The sequence below is a fragment of the Apteryx rowi genome, unplaced genomic scaffold (assembly GCF_003343035.1).
Source record: "Apteryx rowi isolate R43461 unplaced genomic scaffold, aptRow1 scaffold_655, whole genome shotgun sequence".
Taxonomy (NCBI): domain Eukaryota; kingdom Metazoa; phylum Chordata; class Aves; order Apterygiformes; family Apterygidae; genus Apteryx; species Apteryx rowi.
In genome coordinates, this window is record NW_020450933.1 from 263624 (window position 1) to 280481 (window position 16858).

General features: G+C 55.9%; 1 protein-coding gene across 1 annotated transcript; it reads left to right on the plus strand.

The window, feature by feature from the left end:
• The first annotated feature begins 5527 nt into the window (after nt 1-5527).
• Nucleotides 5528-15432, plus strand: GRM2 (glutamate metabotropic receptor 2). Its single transcript, XM_026084916.1, has 5 exons — nt 5528-5986; nt 10384-11221; nt 12096-13159; nt 14504-14678; nt 15359-15432. Exons 1-5 carry the CDS (start codon nt 5528-5530, stop codon nt 15430-15432), a joined length of 2610 nt encoding a protein of 869 aa, XP_025940701.1.
• The last annotated feature ends 1426 nt before the right edge of the window (nt 15433-16858 follow it).

The following is a 16858-nucleotide window of genomic DNA, read 5'->3' on the forward strand; positions in this document are numbered from 1 at the left end:
CACCGGCACCGTCTCCCGACGCAGCCCGCTGGGCCCAGGTAAGCGCTGCGGCTCCCGCGCCGCCGCCACCCCCGGCACTCGGCGCCCGACCCCGTGGCCTCGGGCCACGCCGTGCCCTGACGGAGCGGCAGCAGCCCCGGACCCCCGGACCCCCGTGCCCGCGGCGGCGGAGCGCAGGAGCCGGGACCCTGCGGAGCCGTCGGGGCCGCGGCACGGCGGGCCTCCGCCGCCGGTGCGTGTAGCCGGGCAGCGCGGTGCCACTGCCGGCGTTCCCGGGGCTGCGGGCGGAGAGCCGAGGCTGGGCACCGGCACCGCGGCGGGGGCAACGGCGCCGGTTGGGCTGGGTGTGCGTGCGTGTGTGTGGGGTGGCTGGGACTGGAGCTTAACCGTTAGGCAATACGACCTCACCAGGGCCGGGTGCTGTTCCTGCTGTCGCTCCCTGCCCAGGGCAGGACCCCAGAGTCAGCCCCCGAAGCCTGTGGGGCGCAGGGTTTGGGGCGCCTTCCCCGAGAGCCTCGGCAGCGAGACCCCCCCGGGGAGGTTCCTGTCCTAGCAATGACCTGGCGGTGCTGAGCCCACAGCATCCAGGCACCCCAAACCACTGGTGGGATGGGGCCTTTGCAACCCCCTTTTCCCTTAGTGTTTCACTGATCCCTCTTGCTTTCTGCCCAGCAAGGGAATGCCCGCGGCCAGCTGTGTGACCAGATCCAGGAGCACCCCAGCATGGGCAGGCTGGTGCCCCTGGGGCACCCTGAAGGAGAAACAGTGGCTGTGGGGCAGCAAAGTGGAAGGGATGGCCCTGGCACAAGTGGGGACAGCTTCCCGCTCTCCCCCGGGGCACAGATGTTGCTTTGGCAGGATGGTGCCATGGCTGGGGATCATTGTAGGATGGTGTTGTGCCCGTAGATCCCTTCTCCAGCTGTCCTTGGCCGGGGTGGTGATGGGATCCTGTGGACTGCAAGGGTGGCTAGAGCCCAGGACTAGTTTGGGAGAGGATGGGATGGGCAGATTAGTGAAACATGTGACACCGTATCCTTGCCCAAGCTCCTCAGCAGAGCTGGTGTGGGGCAGGAGGCACCCTCCTCTCTGGCCTTGCTGCTGGGGGCACAGTCCCATAACTGTGCAGGCTCAACCGCTCTAGGCTCCTCTTTCCTTGCTTTCTCTCCTTCTGTGCTTTCCTGGCTACTCGTTGCTCTCTCCAGTCTGGACAAGAGGAGCTAAATGGTTGCAATGGTCGGAGGTGATGTGGTGAGAGACCCAGGGTGGGTTTGAACCTGCAGTGTGCTAGGGCTTGAAGGCTGCTGGGGGAGAAGGGTGGCTGCGAAGACCCTGGAGGGAGGGGAGAGCCTAGCGGAGGTGACGACGGCCCTTTGGGACCAGCTGGGACCCTGAAAGGAGGTGATGGGAGAGACTCTTCAAAGCTTTGCTCCCCCCGCCCCCAGCCTGCTCAGCATGTGCGTGCACGTCAGCTCCTGGTGACATGCACATGCATGTGCCATCACACCACCTCTCAGAGGGACTATGTAGCATGTGTGCACCTGCACAGTGCAGCCCTTATACAGGTGTGCACATAGATACCTGTACAGATGTGCATGCACACCATGCATGTCATGTACAGATGTTGGCACACACAGTGTGCACCACACTGATGTGTGCACATGCACAGTGCATAGATGTACAGATGGGTGCACACACAGCTGCCTACATGTACAGATGAGCATCTAAGCACACAGTGCTTATCTGTACAGATATGCATATATACACAGAGTGCATACCTGTGCAGATGTATGTGCACACACAGTGCATACCCTGCCCAGATGTTTGCACAGTGTACCCCATGCTGATGAGCACACACACATAGTACATAGGTGTACAGATGTGCACACCAAATATATTAATGTGCAAGTGCACAAACAGTGCATACCTATACAGATAGATACACACACCCTGCAGCCATGTGTGCACATGCAGTGCGTCTCTGTGCAGACAGGTGCACACACCTACTGCATTCCCTGTAGAGCTGCGTGAATATGCAGTGTGTACAGCTGTGCAAATACACAGTTTGTAACCTATATCAGGGTGTGAGCATGCACACAGTGCATACTCATACAGTTGTGTGTACGCATGCAGTGACAGTGGCACCGGCCCCAAGGGAGGAGTCCGGCCATGATGCGGTGCATATGTGAGCGCAGGTGCACACGTGGGCTATGTGTGCTCTCTGGGAAGTGGGGCAAGGGCTGGCTTTTCACTTCCTGTGGTCCTGCATGAGGGCTGGTGCTCCTGGTTAGTGACTCTCCATACCCCTGTCCTCTCCAATCCCACTCTGCCCCTAAATGTACTGGTGTCAGATATGAGTAGGTCATAGTCTACCCACAGTTTCATTGCTGGGGTGGTTAGGATGTTCTCTGGGCACGTAGAACTGACTGCAACTTGTAAACTTTATTATTGATGTTTTGGGAAGGGGAGGCCATATGCAGTTGGGAGCAGGCAGGAGTGCAGGAGCACTGCACTATGTCCATTGGGATGGACTTGGCTCTGCCTTGCCTGGTGCACTCAGGATGCCACCAAGTCTCTCCACCAGCTGCAGCTTCACTTCCCTAGATGTTCCCCAGATGTTCCTGAGGGGTTGTCCTCCCTTCTAGCACCATGCCAACCTACCCCAGCAGCCCCAGGGGTGGCCATAACCCAGCACATGAACTCCCCAATTGAGCTTGCTGCAGGGCAGATGATGTTTTGGGAGCTGCTCTTTCAGGAGAGCCTAGTCCAAAGATGCCCTTCATCCCATGGATCATGTTGGATGCCCTAGGGAGAGCTGGACCCCGAGGAGCCAGGGGTATTCCCCACATTGCTGACCCCATATGCTGGACTTCAGCCTGCCACTGGACTCCATCCACACTGATGTGTGTTTGGCCTCTTTTCTGCTTGAGGAATCCCTGGGAGCAACGTACCCATCCCTTAAATGTATTCACTGCTCGAATTATGCAGGGACTCTTTCTCAGCCTTCTCCCCGAGCTCCATTGAACTGGGGGGGCTGGGTAAGAAATGTCCCCAGGTGGCTGAGGGCTCACTGCGGGCAGAAGGCACCCAAGAGAGGTGGGGTACTGCCCAGCTCATGCCAGGGAGAGATGCTTGCAATTTTGGGGGATGAGGGAAGAAGTCCTCGTGCAGGTTCCAGCTGCTTGCCCTCTTCACCCCTCCCAAATTACACCCTTCACGCACTGCTCTTCCCTTCTTTGGGGGGTTGACAGGTGCGGAGAATCACCTGGTTGCCTTCCAGCTGGCGCTGAAGCCTCGGGTCCACTCTCTCACTGTGCTTCCTAGGGCTTGCTTCCTTGGCAGTGAGCATCTCTGCACCCAGGGCACCTCTGCCTGCCTTGCGGACACTGACCATGCACTTGTGGGCATCAAGAGGTGCCCCTGGTCATGCCCCAGGGGTGGATGCAGGGTGCAGAGCTGCCTTAGGGTGGGATAGCAGGGGGCACAGCATTGCTGTCCAGCATCATGGTCTGTCATCACCATCTAGCATTGCTCTCTTGCTTCACTGTTTAGCATTGCCATCCAGCATCATGATCTGGCATCTCTGTCCAGCATCACCATGCAGCATCACCATGCAGCATTGCCATGCAGCATTGCCATCGCTGTCCAGCACCACTGTTGAGCATCACCATTCAGCATCGCTATCCAGCATCACCATCTGGCATTGCTGTCCAGCAATGCTGTCCATTACCACCTTCTGGGATCACTGCCTGGAATCACCATGCAGCCTCACCATCTGGCATCACCATCCATCATTCCTATCCAGTCATCCAGCATTGCAGGTTCCACATTCCGCCATAAGCACCCTAACCATCCAGCTGCCTTTCTCCACTGCTGCAAATCTGTGTTGCACCTGGGTGTCAGGGACCTGTAGTGTCACCCCAATGCTGGAGCATCCCGAGGTTGCCAGGCTGCTATGGGTCTCCTTGCAGCTCCAGCTTTCATGGCCAAGATACCTAAACACCAGACCTGCAGGGTTTCAGAAGTTGACTTTAATGGGGAACAAAACTTTCCCATGTTTTGGGAAAAGACAACTAATCTCTGAAGAGACTTCATTTATATCAAAAAAGGCATGTCTGTTGCAAAAGTCTTTGATTTCTTAGCTCCATTGTGGTTTATGCAGCAGCAGTGAGTGAATCTGGCTTTTACTTTTCCTGAAATTTCCAAATTTAGTATATGGGGAAGGAAGGGGGTGAAAAAGCAGTGCCTAAAATACAGTTAATACAGGAGTTGTCCATGTGTGTCAGCCCAGGGCTTGGCAGTCCGGCTGGCAAATGGGACTTAGCAGCAATGTCCTGCTCATTTGCAGGACATAGATGCAGGCCCCATCCAGGCAGGCAGTGTTGTGGTTTGGGTCAGGGAGCTCTGCTTGGAGCCAGCATTGGGTCTGTCTGCCCAACCCAGGCTCGCTGTCCTTGCCCCAGGTGACATTCCTGCCCTGGGTGATGGCCCTGCCCCTGGGTAACATTCCTGTCCATGGGTGACATCTCTGCCCTAAACAACATCCCTGCCCTTTGTTGACATCCCTGCTCATGGGTGATGTCCCTGTCCCTGGGCAACATCCATGCCCCTGGCTGATGTCCTTGCCCTGGGTGGTGTCCTCTCTGCCCTTGGTGACATCTCTGTTGTAGGGGGAAAGCCCCTGTCCTGGATGATGCACTGCCCCTGGGTGACATCCCTGCCCCTGGGAGACATCCCCACCCCCAGGTTACATCCTAGCCCTTCATGACATCCCTGTACCTCGGTGAAGTCCCTGCCCCTGGGAGACATCCCTGCCCTGGGTGAAGTTCCTGGCCTTGGGTTACATTCCTGCCCCTGGGTGGCATCTGTAGTTCCTTTCCTCCCTCCCTGATGTTTTAATGGGCCAGAAAAGCTCTACCCTACCTGGCCACTCTGCTTGGCGCTGCTGTGGGAGCTGGTTCCCAGCCTGCCTTGGAGGCCAGCTCCTCCTGGAAGACTTCATGGTAGGATCAGACCCCATGCCCAAGCTTGTGTCTCCAGATTTGTGTCACTTCATGTATCGGAAGTCCTGGGTTGCTGCTGGGCCTGTCACATCTGCTTGGCTCTCTCTTACCCCTCTGCAGGGCATGAGGGGCTTCTCCCTACAGGACATGCGGGCTGGTGTGGGCACATTGGGATGGAGAACATAAACGGACTCACCCCTGGAGCTGCTGGAGGAGCAACAGGTTCTCTGGGTCCCCCAAGCCTGATGCTTAGTCTCCAGGCATGACATCTGAGCATCCCCTTGCAGCACCAGCACTGCTGGGAGATGGTCCCTGGCTCTCTTTGCAGCCCTCAGACCCACTGTCTCCTCTCTCTGCTTTTCCAGGTGCTGAGTGCTCTGCCCAGACAGCACTGTCCTCTCCTGCTGACACCGTGCAGCTCTGACCCCCTGCCACCTGATGCTTTGGGACCAGCTGCCCTCACCTTGATGGGTGGCAACTGGCAACAGGGGGTAACGTGTGTCCCCCTGCCGGCACTGATGCACCCCATGGTGGTCCCAGTTGCCCTCTGGGTCTGGCTGCTGCACTCAGCTGCCTGCTTGGCCAGCGGGCATGGCCCAGCTGGCAAGAAGGAGATCAGCATTGACGGGGATCTAGTCATCGGAGGCCTCTTTCCTGTACACGAGAAAGGTGTGGGGAGTGAAGACTGCGGCAAAATCAATGAACACCGGGGCATCCAACGTCTCGAGGCTATGCTCTTCGCCCTGGACGAGATCAACAAGGACCCAAGCATCCTGCCAGGGGTCATGCTGGGTGCCCACATCCTTGACACCTGCTCCAAGGACACTTATGCCCTGGAGCAGTCACTTGACTTCGTCCGCGCATCCTTGACCAGGGTGGATGGCTCTGAGCATATCTGCCCTGACGGCTCCTATGCTGTCCATGATGATGTGCCTACAGCCATCACTGGTGTCATTGGGGGCTCCTACAGTGACGTCTCCATCCAGGTACCCCACAGGAAGGCGAGATGGTCTCAGATTGGCCTGAGTGGTTGGCAGAAACGGCAGTGGGGGATAACCTGGTTACAGGGCTACAATATCTCAGCCTTTATTGTCCCAGGACTGCCTCAAATTGGGAAGCTCTGGGCCCATCCTCTTCCTTGGCTACGTGCCTGCTTCCTTCCCTGGGAGTGTGTTGCAGGGGTGTGTGTCTGAATTTCTGCTAAAGAAAACCTCCCATTTCTGTTTTCTCAGGGCTTGAAGGGCTGTAGCTACCCTCCTCTCCCTTGCGCCCTTCCACACCAGCCCCTTGCTACCATTATGATCTGCTTGCTCTGAGGTTACGTTGTGCCCTGTAGGCAGTGGAGGGGATGACGGCTCATCAGGCGGGACAGCCATGAGGCTTACACTAGGAGCTATTTCTCTACCATGGTGTTCACAGCCTGATCTGGCTACTAATTTGGGGATCTGCAGCCCTGCCAGTGCCTGGGCTACCCCTTGAGGTCTCCCCATCTCAGGCTGTGGAGGACCTTGCTGGGCCTGCCCAACACCAGCTCCTCAGTAGAGGCGTTTGCAACTTGGGCCATGCCAAAATCATTCCCTGCCAGTTCCCTCTGAAGTGGACACCGGCCAGGCTGGGAACAGATGGGAAATACTTTATTCACCTTCTGTGGCTTGCCAAAGCATGAGAGCTGTAGCGGGGGCTCCTTAGCCAATGATTATCTTGATATTCAGGTCCACGCCATCCTCTGTGTTGTGGTGGCCAGCCTGTGCCCTCAGCTCCCTGCTCTTCCACCAGCCATTTTGGATGGTGTGAGCTGCCTTCTGGTACTTCTTGTACTGGGTCCTGGCATTCCACATCCTGGCATGGGCCTGGAGGATGACCCTTGCCCTCTCAAGCCTCAAGTATGCCGACAGTTCCTGCAGCCGCTTCTCTTCCCGCTGCCGGACGATGGCTCAACGCCACCAGGCCTGGATGCTGAACACACTGTTCACTGCCTGCCACAGGGCCCGGCGGACCAGCTGCCCACGCCACCAGGCCTGGATGGCCACAGCTGCGTTGGCATGACATTCCTGCTGTGGAGATGAAACATGGGGTCCCTTGGGAACATGGCATACATTGGCGACCTGGGGCTGATCCAGGCCAGGAGAGGAATCAACTCTTCCCCATGGTCCAAGACAAGAATTTGGGGACTGAATGCAACTTGGAGGTGGTTCAAAATGAACCGAAAGTGGTGTTTTTCTCCTGGTCATATTTACTGGTGGGACTCATTGCTGCAGGAGTTTGAAAGCTAGAATTGTGTTTGAGAGGAGACTGGGCAAGAAGTTTATGGAAAAGCAACCTCTCGAAAGTTACTAAATCCATAGAAATAGCCTCTGGGAAAGTTGCTGAGCTGCAAATCCCTGGAGACTAGGAACATATGCGAGGGAGGTGTCACCCAAACTTCCTTGGGCAGCCTCTTTGGCTGCTGCCAGGGATAGATATGTCACAGCTGCTCCTGGGCCTGCAGGCACACTTGTTCGTCAGGAGATGGCTAAATGCTGCCCTACGCATAGACTGCAGCCTGTAGTTATTGTGTCACTCAAAGGTGCCTAAAACAACCTGCTTGGGAAGTGTGCCCTGGCCCAGGTGCAAACTGGGATGCAAACCCTGCACATAGTGGGGCAGAGATGGGGGAAAGAGAGACTGCAGGAGGTGCTGTGTCTCCCCAGTTTGGTCCTGTGAGGGTTCATGGTGTCCGTCTGTCCCCCTGCCCAGGAAATGAGCCTCAGCATCCAGCACAGGACTGGGGCCAAGGCGAAGGAGGGAGTCCACTCACCACAGTCCTCATGGGCTGCTCTGGAGGAGCCAGCTGCTATGGGACATCTGCATTGTTCCAGTCCCCCCTTCCCAGAGCAGCACTGGGGGCTCTAGGCTGCTTCATCATCCTGACACCTGGCTGTTGTGTGTGGTCATTCCCTGGGGATGTTGCATAGTGGGAATAAGAGTGCGCCAGCACCCAAGGTCGGCTCACTTGCAGCCCCATGACTCCTGTTTCTGGAGGGTTTGATGCACTGGTGAGTGTGGGGACACCCTCCAGTATGGCTGTGATGTCTCCTGACATCAGAATGGCTCCTTGGGGCCTCTCCAGCAGGCCTGTGGGAGAGGACCCAGCTTCCAGGGCCCTTCTTGCCTGTGACAGGTTGGATGTTAAAGCCATCAGACATGAGGCCGGGGGGGGGGGGGGGGGGGGCCACAAGGAGATGCCAGCTAGGATGTTGCTTGCCAGGGTCCCAACCTTACCATCTCCTGCACCAAACCCAGGCCAGTTATGATGGCCAGCTCCACATCTTTGCTGGGTTCAGCTGAGAGCATTGCCTAGATGGGACAGGGTACAAGGAGGAGACAACCTCCTCCACATCCTCCATGCCCACCTGCAGGAATGGACGTGTCTAGCATCCAAGACCTGGACTGTAACCCTGGATGCAATGCAGCTCAGCTTCCCAAATCAGTGGTTCTGTGAATCCAGGGGCCAGCTTTGGCAGGAGGATGCCTTGGAAAAAGCATCCTTCCTAACGATGCAGCCAGCTAGAGGGGCCAGCCAAGACCCTGGGGCTGTCGACCACATGCTCTCTAAGATTTTGCAAGTCCCTAGGGCTTGTCTAAGCACACCCACCAGTTCCTGTGTGCAGCCTTCTCTCTGCAAGTGCCCATGTTTCCCCACCTGTAGGATGGAGGAAACTGGTGCCTAGTGATGGAGACAGTGCACTGGCCTGGGCTGCCTGGGTGCTTTTCCCTCCTCTTGCTGTTCAACTTGATTCCAGGGCATGTCCCAGCACTCACTGCCATATCCAAGCACCCTAAGGTGCCCTGAGGCTGAGGGCACCTCTTGAGACAGCATGCTTCCGAGACAATTGGGAGAGAGAATTTTTGGGTTGTTCCAGGGTACGTGGAGCCCTGCAGCTGGCCCATGCACCTGGCCAGTGAGCCGCAAACCTTACTGGGGAGGAACTGTTGTCTGACAGCTCCCACCCCAGGCTGAACCTACACAGAGGCATTGCTGCTCTCTGGGGCCTTCTTCCCATTAGGGGAAATAATTTGCTGTTAGAAGCATATTTGTCCATGTTAATTAAGCAGCATGGCTCTTGCATGGGGAGCAGGGAGATGCATTCAGGCTCCCTGTTTCCATTGGCCATCAGGCTCCTGAAACCCCCCCCCCCCTTCCCCCAAACTGCTCGGAGAGCCTGGATTTTTAACAGCCTCATTAGCAGTGCTTTTTCCCCTTTGAAGGTAATGAGTGTTTCTGCTGAGCGGCTGGAAGGTGCAGCTGCGCCAGGCATTTGCAGGGGGCTATGGGCTCATGGGCTGCCAGCAGCCCCCTCCCCATATTCAGTGCCCTGATGCCTCCCTCTGGCCCAGGAATGGGAAGGCAAGCTATGCAGGGAGCTCTCACCCTGCTCCTGGCCCTTTTTCCCTTCCTGCAAGCAGTGGCGATGCTGAGGAGGCCCTCCTTGTGCTGCAGGGCTGTGAGGCGCATTGGCTTTATCCTCATGGACAAGCTGTCTCTCATGGGTTGCCTGTGGTGGATTTTCTGCTTTTGTGATGAGTCCATTTACTCATTCCCTCCCCACCCCCCTGCCCTGAATTTCGGAGGGGACAGTATCAATATTAAAAACAAAGGAATAAGCGGGAGCTGGAAGGAGCAGGAACCCAGCAAAATTTCTGTGCTTCCCAAGAGCAAGTAACCACAGTGCAGCTGAGGGACTGGGCTGAGGAGATGACCCCAAGTCCCTCTGCCCACTAGGCAGCATGATGTCCCTTCCCTGGCATGGGAGGGGCAAGTAGGCAAGAGCCAGTGAATGGCCCTGCTGCAGCGCCGCAACAACCAGCTAAGGTCTCAGACACAGCTGGGCCTTCCTGTGGGTCCTTCCCTATGTTCTCTCTATCCCCACCCTTGCCAAGGCCTGGCTACCTTTGGCAGCAAAGGCTAATGGCTGTCCAAGGACAAATAAAGGAGCAGAAGCTCTTATGTGAGACTGGTGGGTTGTTGAAGACTGGTAGGCAGCTTGTGGGCTGAGGCTGCTGCAGCTCTACAAGGACCACACTTACAGCTGTGTTCCAGCACACACACAAGGGCTTGGACGATCCTGTAAATATACCCTTCCACTCATCTGTCTGCCCACTGTGAGCTGGTTGCTGAGTAGTCAGGGTCTCTGAGCCACCAGATGCAGGATTGCTCTACAAGCACACTACTGTGTTTAGGATCAATGGGGTGGTTGGCTGACCCTTTAACTCTTGGTGTTGGGCAGAGATCTTACAGTGGGAATGTCCCTCTTTGGGGCATATCTTCAGAAGAGCTGCAGGAGCAGACCATAGCTGAGCAATGTCCCTTGCACCTTATGCTCGTCCCTCTTCCTCCATACAGGTAGCCAACCTGCTGCGGCTCTTCCAGATCCCACAGATCAGCTATGCCTCCACCAGTGCCAAGTTGAGTGACAAGTCCCGTTATGATTATTTCGCCCGCACTGTCCCGCCAGACTTCTACCAAGCCAAGGCCATGTCAGAGATCCTTCGTTTTTTCAACTGGACCTACGTCTCCACTGTGGCCTCGGAAGGTGACTATGGTGAGACAGGCATAGAAGCCTTTGAGCAAGAAGCCCGCATGCGCAACATCTGCATCGCTACCTCGGAGAAGGTGGGGCGCTCCATGAACAAAAAGACCTATGATGGTGTGGTCAGGGCTCTGCTGCAGAAGCCCAACGCCAGAGTGGTTGTGTTGTTCACCCGGAGCGAAGATGCCCGGGAGCTGCTGGCGGCTGCTCACAGAGCAAATGTATCCTTCATGTGGGTAGCCAGCGATGGGTGGGGAGCCTTGGAGAGTGTGGTGGCTGGGAGAGAAGCTGTTGCCGAGGGAGCCATCACCATTGAGCTGGCAGCATATCCCATTAAAGAGTTTGCTGCCTACTTCCGTAATCTCAACCCCTATAACAACAGCCGAAATCCCTGGTTTCGGGAGTTTTGGGAGCACAAGTTCAAGTGCAGCTTCCACACCCAGGACTGCAGCCGGTACTCCCTAAAGACGGGCAAGTTTGAGCCAGAGTCCAAGATCACATTTGTGGTTAATGCAGTTTATGCCATGGCTCACTCTCTTCACAACATGCACCAGGCTCTGTGCCCCAATGCTACCAAACTCTGCGACTCCATGAAGCCTGTTAATGGCAAGAGGTTCTACAAGGACTTCATGCTCAATGTTAATTTTGATGGTGAGTTCAGAGGTGGCGAAGAGGTTTGACTACCCATCTGAAAGGGATGGGTGGAAGGGCAGGGAAGATCAAGGAGTGCCAGATTTCACCTATAACCCTACAATTCCTCCAGTGTACCCAAACTGAGAGCCCTCACACAGTGGTGTGGCTTTGCCAGGACACTAATAGCACACCATCATTCTTTAGAGGAAATCCAAGCTTTCCCTTCCCAGGAGAAGCTGGCAGACTACTATGGCTGTGTGCGACTGGGTTCCACAGGTTCTCCCCCACACCTCCCCCCCAAAGTAAATGTTTCTTTGGAGACTTCAGCTGCATGCTCTGTGATTTAGTCCCCTGTTTCAGGAACTAAACTGGAGGGAGACTGTTGATCAGGGACCCACAAATCTGGGGGTGAATCTGAAATACATCCTCCATAATCTGGGCTGAACCTGGTTACCTGTGAGTAATTCAGAGCTGTGCAGGTAGTAGGAGGGCAACAATACTGCACAGGAGCTCAAAATCCAACCCCCTCCCCCCCCCCACACACACACACTTTGCCTCTGCAGAGTTGGCCTGGGGCTACCAAGCTCTTAGATATGTGGGGAGATAGTTCTCCACCATTACTTTCATCATTCTACCATGTCCATGGAAGCAATTACTGCTGAGTTATCATGAAGGCAGGGAACAGGCTGGAAATTTGCCTTGACCTTAGTGGCTTGGACATGTCCCTTTAATCTGCTGGATGCAGCCTCTTCTCTACATTGGGAGCAAGTGCTTTCCTGTCCAATGGGTGGGGGGGGTCAGTGGGCTATGATGAGCAATGCTGCTGCAACATACTGGCAGAGTGGAGCCAGCTTTCTGAGCAGTGACTGTCTCCCCATCTCCTCCCCCCCAGCTCCATTCAGGCCAGCAGATACCGAGAGCGTTGTTCGATTTGACCGCTACGGTGATGGGATTGGGCGCTACAATATCTTCAACTATCACCACATGGATGGGCGGTATCGCTATCAGAAGGTGGGCTACTGGGCCGAGGGGCTCATTCTCAACACCAACCTCATCCCATGGGCTGAGACATCTGTTCCTGTGTCCCAGTGCAGTGACCCATGCAAGAAGAATGAGATAAAAAGCATGCAGCCTGGAGACATATGCTGCTGGATCTGCATCCCCTGCCAGCCTTATGAATACCTGCTGGATGAATTCACGTGCATGGACTGTGGTCTTGGTTACTGGCCCAACGAGACCCTGAATGGTTGCTTTGAGTTGCCCCAAGAGTACATCCGCTGGAAAGATGTTTGGGCCATTGGTCCTGTCACTATTTCTTGCCTGGGATTTATTTCCACCCTCTTTGTTTTTGGGGTCTTTATCAAGAACAATGACACCCCCATTGTGAAGGCCTCAGGCCGGGAACTCTGCTACATTCTCCTCACAGGGGTCCTCATGTGCTACAGCATGACCTTCATCTTCATTGCAAAGCCTTCCACTGAGGTGTGCACACTCCGGCGCCTGGGGCTGGGCACATCTTTTGCTGTCTGCTATTCAGCCCTCTTGACCAAGACAAATCGCATCGCCAGGATCTTCAGTGGTGTGAAGGAAGGGGTGCAGCGGCCCCGGTTCATAAGCCCCACATCGCAGGTGGTCATCTGCATGGCCCTCATCTCCTGCCAGCTAATCATTGTTGTTATCTGGCTGCTGGTGGAGACCCCTGGTACAGGCAAGGAGACTGAGCCTGACAAGAGGTACATTGTTACCCTTAAGTGCAACAACCGTGACTCCAACATGCTCATCTCACTCACCTATAATGTCCTCTTGATCATCCTGTGTACGGTGTATGCCTTCAAGACACGGAAATGCCCCGAAAACTTCAATGAGGCCAAATTCATTGGATTCACAATGTACACAACCTGCATCATCTGGCTGGCCTTCCTGCCCATCTTCTATGTGACCTCCAGTGACTACCGAGTAAGAGCCTGAGTTTTGGGGGGGGGCTCAGGCAGGGCCTTGCCCAGCTGGTCCTTGTGATATGGGCCCTGCAAGGCCTGTGGATGGGAGATGAGTGACTCTGGGGAAGGGAGTCTGAGACTGGAGCTCATAAAGGTGATGGTCACCTACAGCTTGGGGCATTTGGGACTGGGTGAAGCATGGCCACAGATGGTGCTAAAAGGGTGTGTCTGAAGGGGCAATGGTCCCTGGGGGCATGACTGCCCCTTGGCAAACTATTGGCCAAGGTGAGAATGGGGCACGTTGTCCCTGAGCTCTCCAGAGCACCCACCTGACCTGCTGCCCACCCTTCCAAGCCCCTGCCCTGCAGTAATTGCCCTCCTTGGGCCTGGCTATGAGAGGGGCACAAGACAGCCCTGATCACCCTCTGCCCATTCCCCCCCCCCGTATACAAACACTGACCATGGATCTGGTGCAGTCTAGGGAGGCCAAGCAATTCTGGAGAGCAGGGAGCACCCTGTGTGGGTCGGGGGAGCCAGCAGATGCATGGCAATGTTCATTCCTGAAAAGGGGCAGTCCATGTCTGTCCTCCTTTCTGGACTTTGTGGGTGCTGGCAGCGCAGGGAGATGATGAGAATGGCTGTGCTCTTGATTATCTAGAGAGAAACAGCAGCCCCTGGTGGGAGCAGAAATGTGTGTTACAGCAGTGCCAGAGTCCAGTTCCACATCAGGAAAAGTCCAAAATGGGGATGTTTGCAAGGCAGTGGAGAAGCAGTGTGGCCCAGTGCACAGAGCACATTGGTGGGCCGTTTGGGGCATTCCCAGGGTATGCCATGCACAGGTAGCATGTCCCTGTTGGGACAGTGGCCTTCTGCCCACAAGTCTCCATCTGGAGCCTGATAGGGGATTTTTTTTTTTTTTTTTTTTTTTTTTCCCACGGCATTAGGGTTTCAGCCTGCTAAGTGAGGCCACCTTGATGGGGAGATTTGGTGTGGGATGTGGCATCCAATTTACCTGAGTGGTACAGGCAAGTGAGAAAGGGGAGCTAACAATGGTCGCTGGCCCCAAACCCTTGTCCCTGGCTCCATGTAGGTCTCAGCTTGGGGAAGGGCAGGGAGGAGTGTGCTGGACCTGTCCCCCACCCAGTGTGTCCCATGAAGCAGGATGCACATGGCAGTGGCCCTTCCCCATGGCTCAGCAGCATCCTCTGCACCCTGGAGCTGGCTGATGTACCAGGGCAGGCTTCGTCTTGCCCTTCTTGGGGCAGAAGGCTCACGGCAGACCAATTCAGAGGTGTTTTCTTGGCATCCCATTGAGCCTGCAGGCCTGGCCTGATGACTGCCCCCTCCACTGCCCCGTCTCCAGGTCCAGACCACCACCATGTGCATCTCAGTGAGCCTCAGCGGCACCGTGGTCCTTGGCTGCCTCTTCACCCCTAAACTCCACATCATCCTCTTCCAACCGCAGAAGAACGTGGCCAGCCACCGCGTGGGCACCACTCGGTTCAGCGTGGCAGCTGCAGGCTCTAGCCAGTCCCATGGTGAGTGCAGCAGGGCTGGGGGAGAGGGCTGGGGACCAGCACCCCACTTCTTGTTGCTGGGTGGAAGACACCAGCACGGGATCCTGGAGCAAAGCTGGGATGGGAGTAGGACATGGCTGAAAACAGGAGAGTGAAAGACATTGTTGTGTGCCCTACTGATCATCCCTGTCCCCCATCCCAAATCCTGATCCTTACTGTTTCGCATGGCTGCTAGCCCCAAGGCTGTGGCACAGCCTGCTGGAGGTACTGCTCATGGGTGCCCATTGCCCCATCCTAGTGGGATGTAGTAGCCCTGAGCACCCATTGCCCCAGTGGGATGCAGGCACCCAGGGTGCCCATTGCCTACACCAGTATGATGCTGTCACCGCAGGCACCCATTGCCTGTTCCCCCTCCCACCCCCACCCCAGTGGGACACAGCTGCCCCGACACCCATTTCCCACCACAATGGGGTGCAGCTACGCTGGGTGCCCATCGCCCACACTAGGGGGTGCAGCTACCCCAGGCATCCATCACCACAGCCCCATGAGGTGCAGCCACCCTGGGCACCCACTGCCCCACACCAGGGGCATGCAGCCACCCTGGGCACCCATTGCCCACCAAAGTGGGATGACCTGGGGGGGGGGGGGGGAAGGCTGATGCCAGACTCCAACATGCTGCTCACTGCCACCTTCTTGGCCAGGCTCTGCCTCACAGCATGTGCCCACGGTGTGCAATGGTCGTGAGGTGGTGGACTCCACGACGTCATCCTTGTGAAAGATGGGATTGGCTGGTCTGACGTGTTGCAGCTCCTGCCGTCCTGCCTGCAACCCCAGCCCCCTTGGGATTTTCCAGCTCAACCAAGAGCTGCAAGGCTGCACTGCACCCAGGCTTGCTCACCAAGGTGAGGGCACTGCCAGAGGCAGAATCCGGAGAGCAGGACCCGTCCTGGCCTCATGTGCTGCTGCTGGGGGCCCGAGCCAGCAAGGAGGCTCAGCCCCCAGTCCAGTGTGAGCCTCACGGCCTGTGCATTAAGCCAGGGTGCACAACATGCTTCCCTCACACTGAGCTGTGTTACGGTGTACTTCTCTGGCACTGAGCTGTGTTACACTGCGCACTTTCCTTTCACTGAGCCACATCATGTATCATGCTTCCCTCACACTAAGCCATTACACATTGTGCTTTCTTGCACTGAGCCATGGCATGCCAGGCTTCCCTCACGCTGTGCTGTTACACATCATGCTTCTCTCATGCTAAGCTGTGTCACACATCATGCTTCCATCATGCTGAGCTGTTACATGTCACACTTGCCTTCCACCAAGTCATGTTACACATCACGCTCTCCTTGCACTGAGCTGTTACCCACTGCACTTCCTTCACACTGTGCCATGGTACATGCTCTTCTTCCCTTGTGCTGAGCTGTGTTACACATCATGCTTTCCTCTTGCTGAGCCACGATACACATCACTTTTCCTTCACACTGCAATGAGCCATGTTACATGTCATGCTTCCCTAGGACAGCCAGAGCTGGGCACTGGCCTTTGGCACAGTTTCACCTTTTCCCACTCTTTTTTGTCCCGGGCTTGCAGGGAGCCAAGAGGAGTCCAACAGCCCCCAAATACGTGCTGCCTCCCACCTATGCCGCTAGCCCCAAGTGCCCCTCGTGCACCCTAGCTGAGCACCCATGGCTGCACTGGCCCTAGTCACACCTCCCCTTGCCCCAACAACCTGAAAAAGCACAGCCAGACTGTGCCAGAGTACTCTACCTATGTATTCTCATGGTGTTTTTAGTTTTTCTAGAGTATTTCTTGGCACAAGGCACTGAGGGCTGAAAGGGTGACAGAAAGCATTATGTCTAAACCTCCATTAGAGCCCCTGCTCAGCCCGCTGCAGAGCCCAGGGGTTCTGTTTTATGGCATTTGCCTATGTTGAGTGACTTGCACCATGTATTTGAGCCCAACCAAGTTTTTAAGAGTAGATTTTTTTCTGTGAGCAAGATTGTGATTTTTTGGGTAATTTTATGTAAATAAAGTGTTTTTTTCTTTAATTGACTCCTCCGAGAAGAGGGCAGCTGTCAGGATGCAGGGCCGTGAGAACCATGGCACAACTTAAGGTGCTGGTGGAGGGCCTGCAGGCAGGGTTTGGGGGGGGGGGGGGGGGGGGGGAGTCACACACTAAATCCAGTGCTGAGGGGCAAGAATGC

Bases quoted from the DNA above. Each gene is read 5' to 3' on its own strand.
- GRM2 (XM_026084916.1), top strand. From the start codon at position 5,528: ATGGTGGTCCCAGTTGCCCTCTGGGTCTGGCTGCTGCACTCAGCTGCC. The intron at 5,987-10,383 runs GTACCCCACAGG...TCCTCCATACAG, and splicing joins ACAGTGACGTCTCCATCCAG to GTAGCCAACCTGCTGCGGCT. The intron at 14,679-15,358 runs GTGAGTGCAGCA...CTTCTTGGCCAG, and splicing joins AGGCTCTAGCCAGTCCCATG to GCTCTGCCTCACAGCATGTG.